This window comes from Cyclopterus lumpus, chromosome 10 (assembly GCF_009769545.1).
Source record: "Cyclopterus lumpus isolate fCycLum1 chromosome 10, fCycLum1.pri, whole genome shotgun sequence".
Classification (NCBI taxonomy): Eukaryota; Metazoa; Chordata; class Actinopteri; order Perciformes; family Cyclopteridae; genus Cyclopterus; species Cyclopterus lumpus.
The window spans coordinates 11,354,871-11,370,396 of NC_046975.1; the positions used below are offsets into that span (position 1 = coordinate 11,354,871).

The following is a 15,526-nucleotide window of genomic DNA, read 5'->3' on the forward strand; positions in this document are numbered from 1 at the left end:
TATCACTTAACATTGGTTAATTAACTGTTCAGACTTATTTGTCAAATAATTGCTTTTGGATTATTGCTTTACAGTTTGGAATACACTGTTTCCCCTATTGCTGAAACAAAAGTTATAGCAAAACAAGAAACAGTACAAGTGCTCTGGTGGTAATAAACATGCATTATAATCATAATCAGAGTTGAAAGGAAGACGTAACAAGCTTTTCTCAAACAGTCTTTTATTCAAAGTAGCTTGCGACGAAAAAGCTTTTAGCGAGTTCCAATAGTGACCTGCCACACTCTGATCAGGTTGTCAGTGTAGCCAGCAAACAAGGTCTGTAAAGAAAAATAAGAGGGATAAAGGAACATTGATTAATACAATTCTGTGATTTCACCATCCTATAATTAGCCTATTAATATTAAAATAAGTTTGTTTCTATTTCCCCTCATATTTGCAGGACTGTCACCATTAGAGATCAGAGGTAAAAGTGAATGGGTATAATCACTGGGGGTTAAACACAATAGCCACTGAAATTGTACTGGAACATTCTATGCGATGTACCTGTCCATCAGCAGACCATGCCAGTGAAGTGCACTGTGGTGGTTCAGCCTTGCTGTTTGTGCTGATCACTTCCTGTCTGAGCTCATCCACAATGATCTTGCCCTCCAGATCCTACATGAGGAAAAGAAAACATCAGCGACGGATCAATGAGAAGTTGATGCAACCTAAATTTATTATATAAAAGGCTAGAGCTCAGAAACAGCCTCTTTATCATCATATAATACAGTTGGCATTGGAAGTTTCATCACTGCACTTTGCACTGTAGCTTTAATGCACATTTTACTGATCATGACAATTAGAATGAAGTCTTTTACCCAGATCTTGATACTGGGGCCAGTGGCAGCACACAGCCAGTAACGGTTGGGGCTGAAGCAGAGGGCATTGATGGTGTCGCCACTGTCGAGCGTGTAGAGGTGCTTGCCCTCATTCAGGTCCCACAGCATGGCCTGACCGTCCTAGACAAAGAGAAAATACGCAGAAATAGCCATATTAATAGATTATATTGCTAGGATATTTACCATAGGCCTAATAGTTAAATATTTGAGTTGGTTGCATACAATTTTCAAACATTTTTAAGTGCAGGTATAACTCAGAAACAGCCTCTTTATCATCAATGTTAAACAGATAATTGTAAAGCTTTCATCACAGCTAAAACCTGCAGCTAGACATAAACTTGTGCTTCAGTTGAGTTCAGACTGGTGGGGAAAACATTCTGCGATAGTCTACAATTAAAAAAGGGTTATTTCATACCCTTCCACCAGATGCACACAGGGAGCCATCAGGAGAGACAGTCACAGTGTTCAGGAATCCAGTATGGCCAATGTGGTTAGTCTTCAGCTTGCAGTTGGCCAGGTTCCACACCTAGGAGAAAAGGGACAGGAATTATGTAGCGCTATTCAGGTTGTGGTCTCATCAACGGTGATGTTCAGGTAATACGAGCCAGTTTTCCCAAAAATCACAGGTCAAACCAAATAGTTAGAATAACATAAATTCAATTGCAAGAGAACTCAGGGAAAAGCTAAGGACATTTAAAAGAATCAAGTACCTTGACCATCTTGTCCCAGCCGCAGGAGACAATGATAGGGTTGTTGCTGTTGGGGGAGAAGCGTACACAAGACGCCCACTCAGAATGACCTTCATCCTGCAAATGTAAAAGGAACATACATTTTCAATGCAAGATGATTTGGTTCCCCAACATTAGTGCTTTGTATTTTTAAATGGCCAGATGTAATCAAGCAAGGCGGGAAAAAAACAGATGTTTGCATTGTTTTGTTTAGCTACTTATTAGCAACATAAACCTAGATTACACATTTTCAACTAACCACGATCACTGCAACATTTGGTTTATGATATTAAAGAATGACCATCACACCCAACTGGCGTAGACAGCTAGTCTACAGCAGCAGTTGTCATTTTGACATTAAATTGAACTGAATTTGAGGAAACTTTATATTAAAAAAAGGGCAGTCCCTGCCCCTCCCACCCCCCCGACTAGTAGAGACAGACAAGTTTTGGCTTCTAATTCCAAGTGGCGCAAGAACATTGACCAGTATTTAAAATTCACTAAAATCTAGTTCCACTGAAAGACCAACTTGTTACTCACAAGACGACCTTCTTCAGTGTGTATTCTGGCACACTGAGGAGCGTTTTGCCAAAAACCTCTGTGTGGAAATATAACAAAGTCAAATTGGTGTACTGTCCTAGTCTTCCCCTTTTCATTATCCACAGTCCAGCACCCTGTCTTCTCAGTCTAATAATGAGTTGGGGTGTTGTCCTAATCATAAATCCCATCAACATTATCTGGCAGCTCACCTGGATGGTGTACTTGCACACTCCAAGAGTGTTCCATAGCTTGATGGTCTTGTCCCGGGAGCCAGACACAATCTGGCGGTTATCAGCGGAAAAGGCCACGCTTAAAACATCCTTGGTGTGTCCAACAAAGTGGCGGGTGGTGACGCCACTGGGGAAGCAAACATTTTTTAAATTTTTTATTATAAAGTAAGTGTTGTGTATTTAAAAAAGACACCAAATTAGAAGGAAGCATGGCGAACACAGCTTCACACGTTAAGATCACATTAAACCAATTTTTAGTGGGTGTTTACGCTACAAAAGTTAACCCAGCAAATGTACATGTGTAATGCATTATCGGTGGGTTGAAATAATCATTCTTGATCTATAAATATTCACCTCAACCTGCATACTTTTATTGCAAACTATTTCTTAGAGCCGTGAATCCAAAGTTCACTAATAATGGATGGAAGAATTGGGACTATTCATATTCTACACATGCAGGTATAACTCAGAAACAGCCTCTTTATCATCAATGTTAAACAGATACTTTTAAAGCTTTCATCATTGCTAAAACCTGCAGCTGGAATTAAACTTGTGCTTCAGTTGAGTTAAGCATGGTATATTGACACTGACTTATTGAATTAAAAAATGGGTCTCTGCAGTTATAATTTAGTTATATGGTCAGATTGTAGTTCACAAATCCTAAACTCCTAGCAGCAGTGAAGACACTTTCCTGCTAAACTTTTACAAACAAAAAACATCCAAGCAATTTATAAGAAACATAACCGTAAAACACTGACAATCTATACCAGTACTTTAGAGATTGCCATTGTCTGTACGTACGATGTAAGATCCCACAGGCGAAGGCATGAATCCCAGGCACCGGACAGGGCAAACTGTCCATCTGAGGAGATGACCACATCACTTACGAAGTGAGAGTGGCCCTTCAAACAGCGCTGGGGGATACCATAGTTGGTTTCATCACGGGTCAGCTTCCACATGATGATAGACTTATCTGGAAAACAAGACATCAGGATATGTTTTGCTTTGTGTCCATATTTCATTCTGTAAACAGCTGATATTAACATTAACATGCCATTTTATTATTGTCAACGGAAAGCTAACATTTAGTCATACAGGAATGTTAGCATGCAGAGATGGGTAGTTACATTCGAGTTAACTAGACTTGTCAAAGTAGATTTAGTGGGAAATCATTATTTTTACTTTGAAAATGATTACTTTATTATTTTATGCATTCATGATCCGTTAAAGAGGCAGGTAGTCAGCGCACCCCCTCCAGCACCCAAACAGCGCTGTGGAGGTCTGCATCTGTGAGACTAGCTGGTCCCAGGTCTGGTGAAAAGCGCAAGGCATTGGAAATATTGTGTGCCGTTGTTGGCCTTCCCCAGGTCAAAGTAAACACTTTTATTGCCTAGGTAATGCATGATTAAACATCACAGCAATGTCAGAGACTTTCAGCAAGATGGGAGATTTATTTGTCCACTTCTCTGGCTAATCTTATTGTCTTCATGGGATCCTAGACCTGGATGTGATCTGTGGCCATTTGTGACGGGAACTGGGACTTAGGACATCTAAACTGGAAAGATCAAAGTTTAAAGGACACGTCTGTTGCAGTTCTTTATTCCAGAAGAGGACTTGCATTTTCCACAAATAAATACAGGTGCAAGTTAAAGTTGTTATTTTGATGACTTCTAACGTTACTTGAGTACTTTTTGTAGAGCAACAATGCTTTCACACATTTTGGGCTACTCTAATGTTCTTCAACACAGATGGAAAGCTCACCATTAGAAGTCTACACAATTCAGCATGTAATTAAAGTCTGATATTTCACTGTCCTATAATTAGCCTATTCATATTCAAATAAGTGTGTTTCTATTCCCCCTCATATTTGCAGGACTGTCACCATTAGAGATCAGAGGTAAAAGTGAATGGGTATAATCACTGGGGGTTAAACACCGATGGCCACTGTACTGGAGAGTTTGATGTACCCGGTTGTAATAATGACCTGCCACAGACACCACGCAATATTTCCAGTTTGTGTCTCAAGTGTGATCACAAAACAGTACATAATAGAGGACTTGTAATTTCCTCACAACTAAATACAGGTGCAAGTTAAAGTTGTTATTTTGATGACTTCTAACGTTACTCGAGTACTTTTTGTAGAGCAACATTACTTTCACACGGGAACATTTTGGGCTAAACTCACGTTCCTCACCACTGATAGAAAGCTCACTCTACTATTAGGAGCCTATACCCTCCAGTATACGTTTTGAATGTGTCATTACACGTGTCCGAGCTGCATTACAGATGACGTTAGCTAGTGTTAGCTACTTTAAGCTAACCGGCCTCGGTCTCTCAAGTCCGAGCAGATTCCGTCCTAGTAACAAATACGCACAACTTCACGCCCGTAATTGACTGTTAACCGCGTGTGCACAATCCACTCACGCCAGCGTTGTCGTTTTTGTTCTCGTACGTTACAGTTGCAAGTTCCGCTGACTAATGCTAACCTAACGTCGGCCATGTTGGCGGAGCCAGGAGGGGGAATCCTCACCTCGGGAAGCCGACAGAATCATGTCGGGATACTGGGGCGTCGTGGCGATCTGGGTGACCCATCCACTGTGCCCCTTCAGGGTCCCCCTCACTGTCATCTGTTCGGTCATCTTGGCGAGGTTTGGTGGTGCCTTTTACAAGGATGGATTCGGATTTGTCTCAGGTCTAGGGGAGCCTAGGTCCTCATCGCATCTCAGCACAGAGGAAAAGGAAGTACAAACCCGGATGCTATAACTATGAGGGGTTAGCGGCCCGCAAAGGATTCTGGGAAATGTGGACAATGCACACGAGAGGGACGCTTTATTCAAGCAACGCTGCTATGAGGAAATAAATTAGTGATCTGATGGACGACAATAACGCTGTTCATCAAAAGTCTGATTTGTATGAATCGTTAAATTTTAAACAACAAATAAGATCTGGTTTATTTAAGTCATCTGACAATATCTGACATATCATCATTATGGGGAAATGCCTCATTCTTGCATGCAAATGGACATTTTTAATCCCTCTTTTGGTTTATAAATTAGTTTAAGAATGACCTCCTTTTGTTACGGAGTGTTGATGGGAGTGCTCGTATTGAATCATTAGAAGACTGACATTTTAATAAAGTTGTAGTTTTTCATTATCTTTTTGGAACAATATGCACTTATTGTTGTGCTTGAAATATAACAATACATATAAATATAACAAAATTTGTTTACAAAGAAATTGTCTATCTTCAACTATTATAAATAAAACCATTATCTGAATGTCTCGTTGTTGATCCATAGACAGAATACTGAAAAAGAATATTACTACCAATTGTGAATGCTATTACTGAAGTAAAGTTAATGGTAGCATTTAATTTAAACTCTATTTTTGAGAGGAGAAACCCTCCACTGGAAATGTATTCATCATGCAAGTAATATAGATATAGAACAATGCCATGATGATTAATGACTTTCATATATGTGACATCAATTCACAAGTCACAAACATTGCACCACAAAGATAAGGTAATTTGTTCATTTAAAACAAGCTGTTGTTTAAAATGAAAAACATAAACAACCGAGTTGCTGTAAACAATTAAATGCCTTTTTTCCAATGTTCTCTTCCTCATCAACTGCAACCACTTGTGTAAAATGTTGTTCAGACTTAGAAACAATGAGCTCATTCAACTGTAACAATGGAGGACATATGGGAATGATTTGTCAAATGCTAAAATTCTTAAAAAATATCACTGCCAGGCATATTTGAGCCAGAAGATACTTTCTGCCAGTGTTTTATTGTGTTGTTTTTTAACTAACTTACTAACTAACTAACTAACTTTTGATTTGGAGCTTTCCACAGGGCGTCAGAGGCCAACAACAACCTCAATTCAGCAGAATGCATTCATGGAAAGTTTTTTAATGAAATATCTAATGAAGTGGACAACCTTCAAATATGATACAGACAAACATGTTCCCCTAAGGATGAAATATAATAACTTTGGTGATCCCTGACTTTTCCTATGGCGTTTATCAGGTAAAAATAATAATAATAATGTTTACGATACTTTGGTTTGTGATAGGCCATTCTTATCCATCAGCTTCAGCTTTAGCTTGTGTTTTGTGCTATTAGAAAATGTGAGCATGAATATTACCTGCTGAACATCAGCATATCCATTGTCAATGTGAGCATGTTAGCATGGTGGTGTCAGCATTTTAATGCACTGCTGTCCATGAGAACAGCCTCACATCGCTGCTATGGCTGTAGACTCTTAGTGTTTGGTTTAAGGTTTATTCTAAGGTGTATTAAAGTATAGTGCCACATATTTGAAGAGATTGTTCAACTTTAGAAATGTAGGAAATATCCAATTTTTTCACTGGTAATCATTCAACTGGTTGCTTTCAGTCTTGCAAGAGTCTAATGCTGTGAGGAAAGCTGCTGTCTCTTCTAACGTATTGCATGAACTTGAGCTCACAGGACACCCTTTGCGTAAATATGTATTACAATACATGCCTGTCTTTATATTACACCATATGTTCTGGTAGGGTTCTTTTTATGGTATGTCTCTACTGTGTTACATTGCACAGCTTCTGTGTTTTCTCTCTCTGGGCAAATTAATTTTCCTTCTTTGGTTTAATAATTGCATTTTTCATACATGCAGTATGAGGGAGGGGTGGCAGAACATCTTGATTTTATATTTTAATGTTAAATGAAAGAAACTGAATATTGTTACATGATTCTGATTCAGTGGACAAAAACAACATACGACTGTAGATTTTACTTCAGTTTACATGTTTAGTTGACCACATTTCATGTTTTACATTTTTAGACAAGTAATTACAAAAATAGCTTCATTCCTTTACAACCAAATACACAACCAAAGTAATTCTCACAAAATCAATCTAGTACTGTGATACTGAGTATGACTAAAACACACAACTGTATTCAGACACTGTGCCATTTACTGACTCCATTACGCCGTACAACTAAAATTGATAGAATCTGCAAAAGAAATAAACACATATGATAATGTTAAGTGGCAGATAACCATCAGCTTCCAGTGAAATTATGCTTTCAGTTACTTCTCATTCAACAAACCTTTTTTGAATGATTTTCAAATAAAGTTTGTATGCCAGCTATTCTATTGTATCTTAATGAAATGCAACTCCTTTACATGTTTGGTTTTTAATAGAAAAGGTCTATAGAATACCTTTAACTGTATAAATGAGCGATGCAGCACTGTTCATCATATTTATCCCACTGATATGGAAATAAATTGAGTGATGTCAGTAATTCCACATTGTACTGATATCTGGTCTCTATCATTGGGACGTAATATGAGCCAGTGGATATGTTTATTTACAAATTGACACCATTAGTCAGCATAACTAATGTCCTGTGTGTTTTCTGGATTCAGTAGAAACTATGAACCAACACTGTTATCCTTCTGGTACGAGTACCTCATTGGAATAACATATATCCATATAAATGTATATTTGTATTCCTCCGATTAATTTGAAGATATTGTGTACAATCCTACTATAATTGGAATTAGCTATGTTTAGCAGCCTGTATGTCCATGTTGAATATAGATCATCAAAATAAATAAACAACATTCTGATGTTGTAAATGATTGATCCTCAGTCATGCCCAGCGATTGACCAGAATATATTGCTTAATGCTATTCATATTGTATCAAAAAGTTCAACTAATATCTATTTAGATTATACAGACATCCTCTAAGAAACTTAACCAGAATTTTCCATTCAGGTGTATGTATTTCTGTCCATGTAAAGAGGACCAAATATTGATTCCATGAATCTCTGTCCTGTATATATGTAGCCAAATATTTGATATTAGTACATTAGTAAACCCAAGTTTCATTTATGTTCAACATTCCTTTAAACAATGATACATGTGTTATTGTGGACATGTGTGTGTTTTTGCATATGCAGAGTATAGCTTTAAAATGTGTACATTAAAGTATATAAGCACCATGGAATTATTCCATCTGAGAAAAATGTATTCGAAAGACCAAAACACACCAGTAAAAGTCATTTGATAGTAAAGACTTAAAAGGTTTTTGTGATAATTGAAAAAAATCACACACTCAAAATGCAAAAATAACTGACAGTTATAAACCATTGTCCAGAGGTGTACTGCTGAAAAAAAAGATTACCCCAAAAACAATGGTTGTGTATACATTTGATTCAAATTTCATATTGTAATCTGTTAGTCCTTCAATTCAAATAATTATATTGATTAAACAATATCAAACAAACAACACAAGTTTAAGTCAGCAGCAAGAACTTACACTGTCCAGAGCAAATTGGCAACAGTAAATTAAACATGTCTTCATCAGTGATTAAAGGATAATAATCAGTTAAAATGCAGCAACATTATAGAAAATATTTGACTGGCAATGATTTGTCAAGGCAAGAAAAAAACACTGGTTTATTACTAATACTGTAAATAGTTGCTTCAAATCTGGCCTTGAAGTTTCACAATCTATATATTCCACAAACATGTCAATGCACAGGAATGCAAACTGTAACTGGACAAAAACTGGTAATAATATAACAAAAGAAAACATGTCACCACTGCCACAAGTGCAAGTCTTAAAAAGGTAGACTTACTGACTTTTCTGAGTGGCTTGTTCAAATGGAAAGACTATTAAAACTGCTTATTGTAAATGCAAAGGAATCTACTTTAATTTGAGCTTTCAGTGAGGAAGTGATACAGCTGTCGGGATGCTAAACACCACCGTGCTTTGTTATGATCATGTATTTAACTAGTGAAAGCCTTTACGAAAGAGCCATACAAGAGATCCCCACAACTTGTTCAAAGTATCTGTGCAGTATATCCTTCCTTATGTGCCAGTGACATCAGTGACTCCCAAATAACTTCGACTGGTTATGAAGCTATTGTGCAACATCATCAGCCACAGGTGTGTCTTTACTTCTCAGGTGAGTGTGGAAATGCAGGGTTCTCCGTCGCCCCCCTTACTGGAGAGTTTCCATGACGGAGGATCTGAGGGTTTATTATGTCACTGAGGCATTACATGGCTCAGTCTTCTTCATAAAAGGCCAATCTGCCCCTTGTGCTCTCTGCCTGTTTATGTGTCCTTTGTCCACCAGGCCCCACACCCATTCAGGGCTGAGAGAGACGCTTGCGTTTGAGCTTCTGTCTCGCCATTTCCTCCTTTTAGAAAACAGAGAGAAGAGAGTACTGACCCACATTCCTCCATCTTCCACTCCCAAAGAGATCTGTCCATCGATCCAAGCATCCGTGAGACTGAGTGAGTGCACACACCATGATATCCATGCAACGTTCATGATTACCATCAGGCAGCAAGTCAGGCTTTGTTAGTGAGATCGCTAGACTGTCAAGGCACTCCAGCACTGTCATCTGGACTGTCCTTCAAAGTCCAACTGCCAGTTCAGTTTCTCCTTCTCAAAACCATAGCTGCATTCTCAAAAGTTAAAACATTTTTTTGTAATACTGTAGACTCAAAAATGTCCTTGTTAAAAAAAATCTCAATATATTATATAAAATGTTTTACGAAAAAAAGAAAAAAAAGGGAGTGGGTTGTTGGTGTAGTATTCAACTGCAATATATACCATATCAATATGTACAGATTCCATGCTGCTGGTTAGTCATCACTGCAAAAGAAGAATAGTAGGGATACATTATTAGTAGCATACCAAATTAAAATACAAACATAAATAACTATTGATCTCAAATACTCATGCTTTATGATTACAAGCTCACACACTTTAATATACTTACAAAATGTCCCTGTATCAAATCAGAGTCAAGCAATTAATTTAATACTAACACTATGATTATTAATGTATGCGTTGGTTGCACATAGTGTTAGCTTTTTACTACCCTCTGATGATGCCATCATAATACAATGCTCCTCCTTTAATTAGTTAACAATATATTTTTAAAATAACCTCTTAACACTCACCTTGTGCCAGCAGCCTGGTATGGGCAGTCCATCCTGTCCCTGCAGAGAAAAAACAGCAGTGGAATGTTTACAAAACAGAAAATGTCATGTGATGCATGCTTAAACACACCTTACAGTCATGTGACACCTGTGACAATGTCCAAGGTGTGCACTCTCAGCAGAGATTTAGATTAAGATTGAAACCACTCTCATATCTTTATATGTATACATTTTGAATAAAGAGCTACTATTGGTAGCCGTTCATTTAGCTCAGCAAAAAGACTGGTACCAAGACGAAATAGCTAGACTGGCTTTTAAAGGGACAGTGTGTAGGATATTGTGGCATACAGTTGTGTATTTGGAGATTGCAACCAACTGATACCCCTCCACTCACTCCCCTATTCCAAGAGGGCAGTAACTTTTTATCTTTGGGCAGAGCCAGGCAAACAGTTTCCACCTGCTGCCGCTCTTTATGCTAAGCTAAGCTAACTAGCTGCAGCCTTATATTTAATAGATATGTGAGTGGTGCAAATACAAAAAAAACAACAGAACTATTGATTTATGGTGGCAATCACTTGTTTTCTATGTATGCGTCTATTTCTATATGCTTCTTTTTGTGGGTGAACTGTAGACTTTCTTTCAGTTTATTTGGCAGTTAGAATAATGTTTTATCTTTGTAACCAGGTATCTTCCATCCCTTTATTTCACACATTAAAACAAAGATGTAATATAAAGACATATCAGGAGTAGACACAGTCTTTTCCCGCAGCCAGTTAGTATTGAAACCTTTTGATATTATCTGTGAATTTCTCTCTTCATAGTGAATTCTGAACTAGACATACATGTAGTATGAGTTGGTGACTAACATAACATGTAAAATAGAGTTTGAGAGATTGATTAGAAAATAGCAACAGTAGATGGATAAATAGTGATGCAAGAGGAGGAGGAGGAGGAGGAGGAGGAGGAGGAGGAGGAGGAGGAGGAAGGAAGACAGAGATACTCTACCACAGGACAGGGGGCCTCAGGGCCGGAAGGAGGAAGAAGAGGAGATGGAGGAGAAGAAAGCCTTGCCTCCTTAGACACATCTTTACTCTCATTGAAACCCTGTCAGCAAGAGCCAGTTACACATTCACAGCAATGAGGAGGAAACTCAGAGAAACACACAGAAAATGACAGAAACAGTGTTGAGAAAAGGAAGCAGGGAAATACTGTATAAGGTAAGAGGACAGTGGTAGTAACTAAATCAATTATAATGTGCAGTTTTAGAGAGTGTGTGTGTGTGTGTGTGTGTGTGTGTGTGTGTGTCTGTGTGTGTGGAAGTGACATACCACAGGACAGGGCTGGTCCAGGCCTGGAGGACCCTGCTCTCCCTTCTGGCCCTTTAGACCCCTCTTTCCCACTGATCCCCGGTCACCCTGAACGTGAGGATGAAGGTGGAAAACATTGAGGAAAATTAAATCGATTGTATTTTAATGAAGATAATAATATATATGTTTGTGTTCTGAACTGACCTTGTCTCCTCTTTCCCCTCGTTCACCTTTCCCTCCCATCAGACCCGGGAAACCCTGGAGATAGAAGCACAAACAGGTCAAAGGCAGATTATCACTGGACACAGATTCAAGTCCAATTCAATTGAAAAAGATCTCATTGAAAATGTCAAGACTGAATCCTAGCGAGAGACTCACGTCTAGTCCAGGGTCCCCATGTTTGCCCTGCAAACACACATTCACAGATATAAATAATAATGAGTGGTTTATTGAAGACAATACAACATTTAGTTAAGACATTAAGGGAGGTGATCAGGTGCTTACTTTTTCTCCCTTCGCACCTGGAAGACCTACTAACCCTGCAGGCCCAGTTGTGCCCTGGAGACCGTCTAATCCCTGCAGTTAAAAAGTACATTATCATCCCTGTGCCATGTCGAGGTTTAACATGTTTTATTATGATAATAATGGGTCACTTACTCTGGATCCAGGAGCACCAGAGTCCCCTTTATCTCCCTTCATCCCGAATCCAGGCTCACCCTGCATTAGAAGGACAGGAACATTAAGTACCAAACCACATGTCAAAGCCTTTACCACATCCAGTATATGCTCCTGCAGTCTTACCTTAGGACCAGGCATACCATGCAGCCCCTGAAAAACATGTGTGAGTGAGTGTGAGCAGCTACAGATGCAAACAACAAACTTGACTTGAATAGCTTCTCCCTGAATTTGGAGAGAGATTATAAGTACTCACCATAGATCCAGGCGACCCGGGGACCCCTGGTGGTCCAGGTGGGCCTGGCTGCGAAATCATCTGAACCTGAACACCATCGCAATTAGAAAAGTCAGAGATTTACAAAATTGTATCAAATGGGCTAAAACACACAATTACTGGTACAGTCCTTGAAGCCGTTGTCTGCACTGATCTGATACACATTCATGAGGGAATGTTGTATTGCATGTGTGTTTCACTAACCAGGTTGTCTTCCATTCTGCAGTCGCCTTTCTCTCCTTTGTATCCATCCATACCCTGACCCACAAAAAGCAAGATGAACTCCCAGCTGTTTATGTACTTTCCACTGATTGTGTGTCAGAGAAACATGTTTACTACTTACAGCAGGCCCAGAGAGCCCCATCTCTCCCTTCCCTCCTCTCTCACCAGGGGGTCCTGTCTCACCCGTGTCCCCATTAAGTCCCTGGAGACAAATAATTGAGAGTCAGTTCAATAATAAACATAAACAATGCTATAAGACATTTAGTCCGTCTGTGTGTAATTTTGCAACCATACCTTCTCCCCATCGATTCCTGCTGGCCCAGGTAAACCAAGCTCACCCTAGAAGATGACAAGCAGAGAAAAGATGAAATTGATGAATATGACTGGCTCAGGTTTTAACACACAATCTAATTTGATTTATAGTATAGCACCTTTATTATCTGGTGGCAGTGCACTGGTAGGATTACAGAGATTCTAAGACTTAGGTGGTATCTTTTATTCTCACCAGTGTATACAGTGTATGACATATTTGGTAAAAACATTTTTTTTATTGTGGTGTGTTTGCCATTGTCTTGCATACAAGGATAATATCTGTTCAAATACGTTTGGCTTCTAGAATAATTAATATAGGAAAAAAGCGCCCTTCTCCCATTGGTTCTTGCTGGAGGACCTGATGACACTACGGACATCTATGCATCAGTTATGGAGATAACGCATGTGTAATGAACTGCTTTTGTAGTTGGAAGAAGTCATATCAAGATTAAGTTATAATAATTAATTGATTCAGCCCTTACCTTTTCCCCTGAAGGGCCGGGCGGTCCAGGTGGTCCAGGTGGACCCTGCAGAGAGAAAGAAATTCAGCAAAAGATATACATGTCCAGATAGTCTTTATGATGTGTCTAATCTTAGAATTACTTGCAATAATGTTTTGGCCACTTGGGGGCAGTGGAAAGAAGCTGTAAACACAACATCAACACCTTTTAAGTTGATATTTGCTGCACATCCAGCAAATATGGAGCAACATTAGCATTCTTTTGGAGTCATGTTTGAGAAATGGATGCTCAATAACTGTCCTGTTAATCGATGTGTCAAAGTTTTATTATGACAACATGTGAATCTCTTACACATTTGTAATTTTACTCCAGCCATAAAGGAAAGGTGCATAAAAGTAACATTAAAAAAACATTTTTAAAAAAGTTCTCCCATAACCATGAAATTGTAATTACATATGAGAGGTCTATACAAGGCTGCCATCATTATGAAAACATCCACATCTGACCTACAAATCACCCGCATGTTCGTCCGCAACAAACTTAACAAAATGTTAGCCAATCAGAGGCAGACTAGGGCAGGTCTTTGGGGAATGTGGGCGAGGAAAGAACAAGTCAAACTACCTTAAATACCAGACCATTGCCAAAAAACTCTCTTGCGTACCAATGGGGGAACATGTGCCAGGTTGATGAAAATGTCTTTCTGTTGTGGCAAGAAACATGAGAGCTGTGAGAGTGAATAATAAAGCTGCGGGTTGGAAAGAGCAAACAAAGACCTGGACCTCAGATAGCTCAGATAGCTCAGAGGACTCTCTGTGGTTTGGTCACCATTGATGAACCGTTTCACAAACATGTAGTCATGTGATCCGTTTTTAATTTAAACATACAGATTATAGCTGCTTTATTTACATCTGTCCTTTTCAGACATGTTGTATATGTATGTCTGTTTACTCTGTTTATCACAACGGTGGAACAGCTCCACCATAAGGCTTGAACATGGGCCAACGCAGGCCTGACAGTAATCACAGCCGATGATTTCTCTGTTCACTGATCACAACCAACTTGAAGCAATTTCATCTTACAAAGATTGTGCTGAATGTGGTTTGTGGTACACAACTGTAGCCTGGCCTCATGTTCTGTAGATTGTTTTGATGCGGGATGAGACCGTTTACAAGGAGGAGGAACAGTCACCTGACTTTATGTAACACCATGGATGAAGAATAGCATATTCCATGTTGTCTTCAATGCCGGTTGATGAGTGGAAGCGCCTTAAAAAACGTAATCTCTACATACTCAACGTTACGCTTATTACTTCTCCCTCTAAAGTCCTCAGACATCTTGAAGTCATAACAGAGCAACCCATGTTTGAACACGAGGATTCTGTGAGGATTTGTCAAATTTCTAACTTTTAGTTTATCGTCCATTTCACCATGGAAACCAATAGATGTCTACAAACAACTATTTGATCTGAGATATTCAATCAATTGAAAGTGAAGGCTTTTCATGCAAATAATTATACAAAAAGTTGTACAATTAATGACAGTAACAGGCAACCAATTTTAGCATAGAATTCTAACCAAATTCAACGTCACATACATCTTTACCACAGAATAAACCAATACGGCTTCACACAAACAAGTGAATAGATCATAACAAGAGCTGGGTGGCCAATGAACACTCCCCGCTTGATGGATATAACTCTAGCTGAGACCTTGCGTGTGATTACGTGCCAACTGACCCACGTTGGCCAAAGGCTTCTGATAAGATCTCAGGTTCGTGTTTGCACAGACTTCTTTGTAACTGTCTCACGCTGCCGTCTACAGCTTTGCATGCAGGAGCCCATTTCAGATCAGGTCCGAGGGGACCTGGTGCAGAGTGGTTTTTAATCAAATACACACTCCACTGCAGAGATAGTCATCTCTTATTAGCATGTTGCACGGTAACTGAGACTGTG

At 39.0% G+C, this 15,526-nt stretch overlaps 2 protein-coding genes across 2 annotated transcripts in view; both read right to left on the minus strand.

Annotated features, from left to right (window-relative positions):
* Nucleotides 1-203: 203 nt before the first annotated feature.
* On the minus strand, nt 204-5,120 carry rack1 (receptor for activated C kinase 1). Its single transcript, XM_034543422.1, has 8 exons — nt 4,907-5,120; nt 3,178-3,349; nt 2,356-2,503; nt 1,589-1,684; nt 1,294-1,404; nt 858-998; nt 544-654; nt 204-317 (listed from the first exon to the last, which is right to left on the minus strand). The coding sequence occupies exons 1-8, from the start codon at nt 5,013-5,015 to the stop codon at nt 252-254; spliced, it is 954 nt and encodes a 317-aa protein (XP_034399313.1). The 5' UTR covers nt 5,016-5,120; the 3' UTR covers nt 204-251.
* Nucleotides 5,121-7,182: 2,062 nt separating this feature from the next.
* The window catches only part of si:dkeyp-44a8.4 (collagen alpha-1(XXIII) chain), a 109,295-nt gene continuing 100,951 nt past the window's right edge, over nt 7,183-15,526 (minus strand). The window contains 15 exon segments of the mRNA XM_034542931.1: nt 7,183-9,573; nt 10,162-10,170; nt 10,346-10,384; nt 11,330-11,428; nt 11,653-11,739; nt 11,836-11,889; nt 12,010-12,036; nt 12,136-12,207; nt 12,289-12,348; nt 12,433-12,459; nt 12,563-12,628; nt 12,785-12,838; nt 12,924-13,004; nt 13,097-13,141; nt 13,597-13,641. Of these exon segments, the coding sequence (XP_034398822.1) occupies nt 9,523-9,573; nt 10,162-10,170; nt 10,346-10,384; nt 11,330-11,428; nt 11,653-11,739; nt 11,836-11,889; nt 12,010-12,036; nt 12,136-12,207; nt 12,289-12,348; nt 12,433-12,459; nt 12,563-12,628; nt 12,785-12,838; nt 12,924-13,004; nt 13,097-13,141; nt 13,597-13,641 (816 nt within the window). The 3' untranslated portion in view covers nt 7,183-9,522.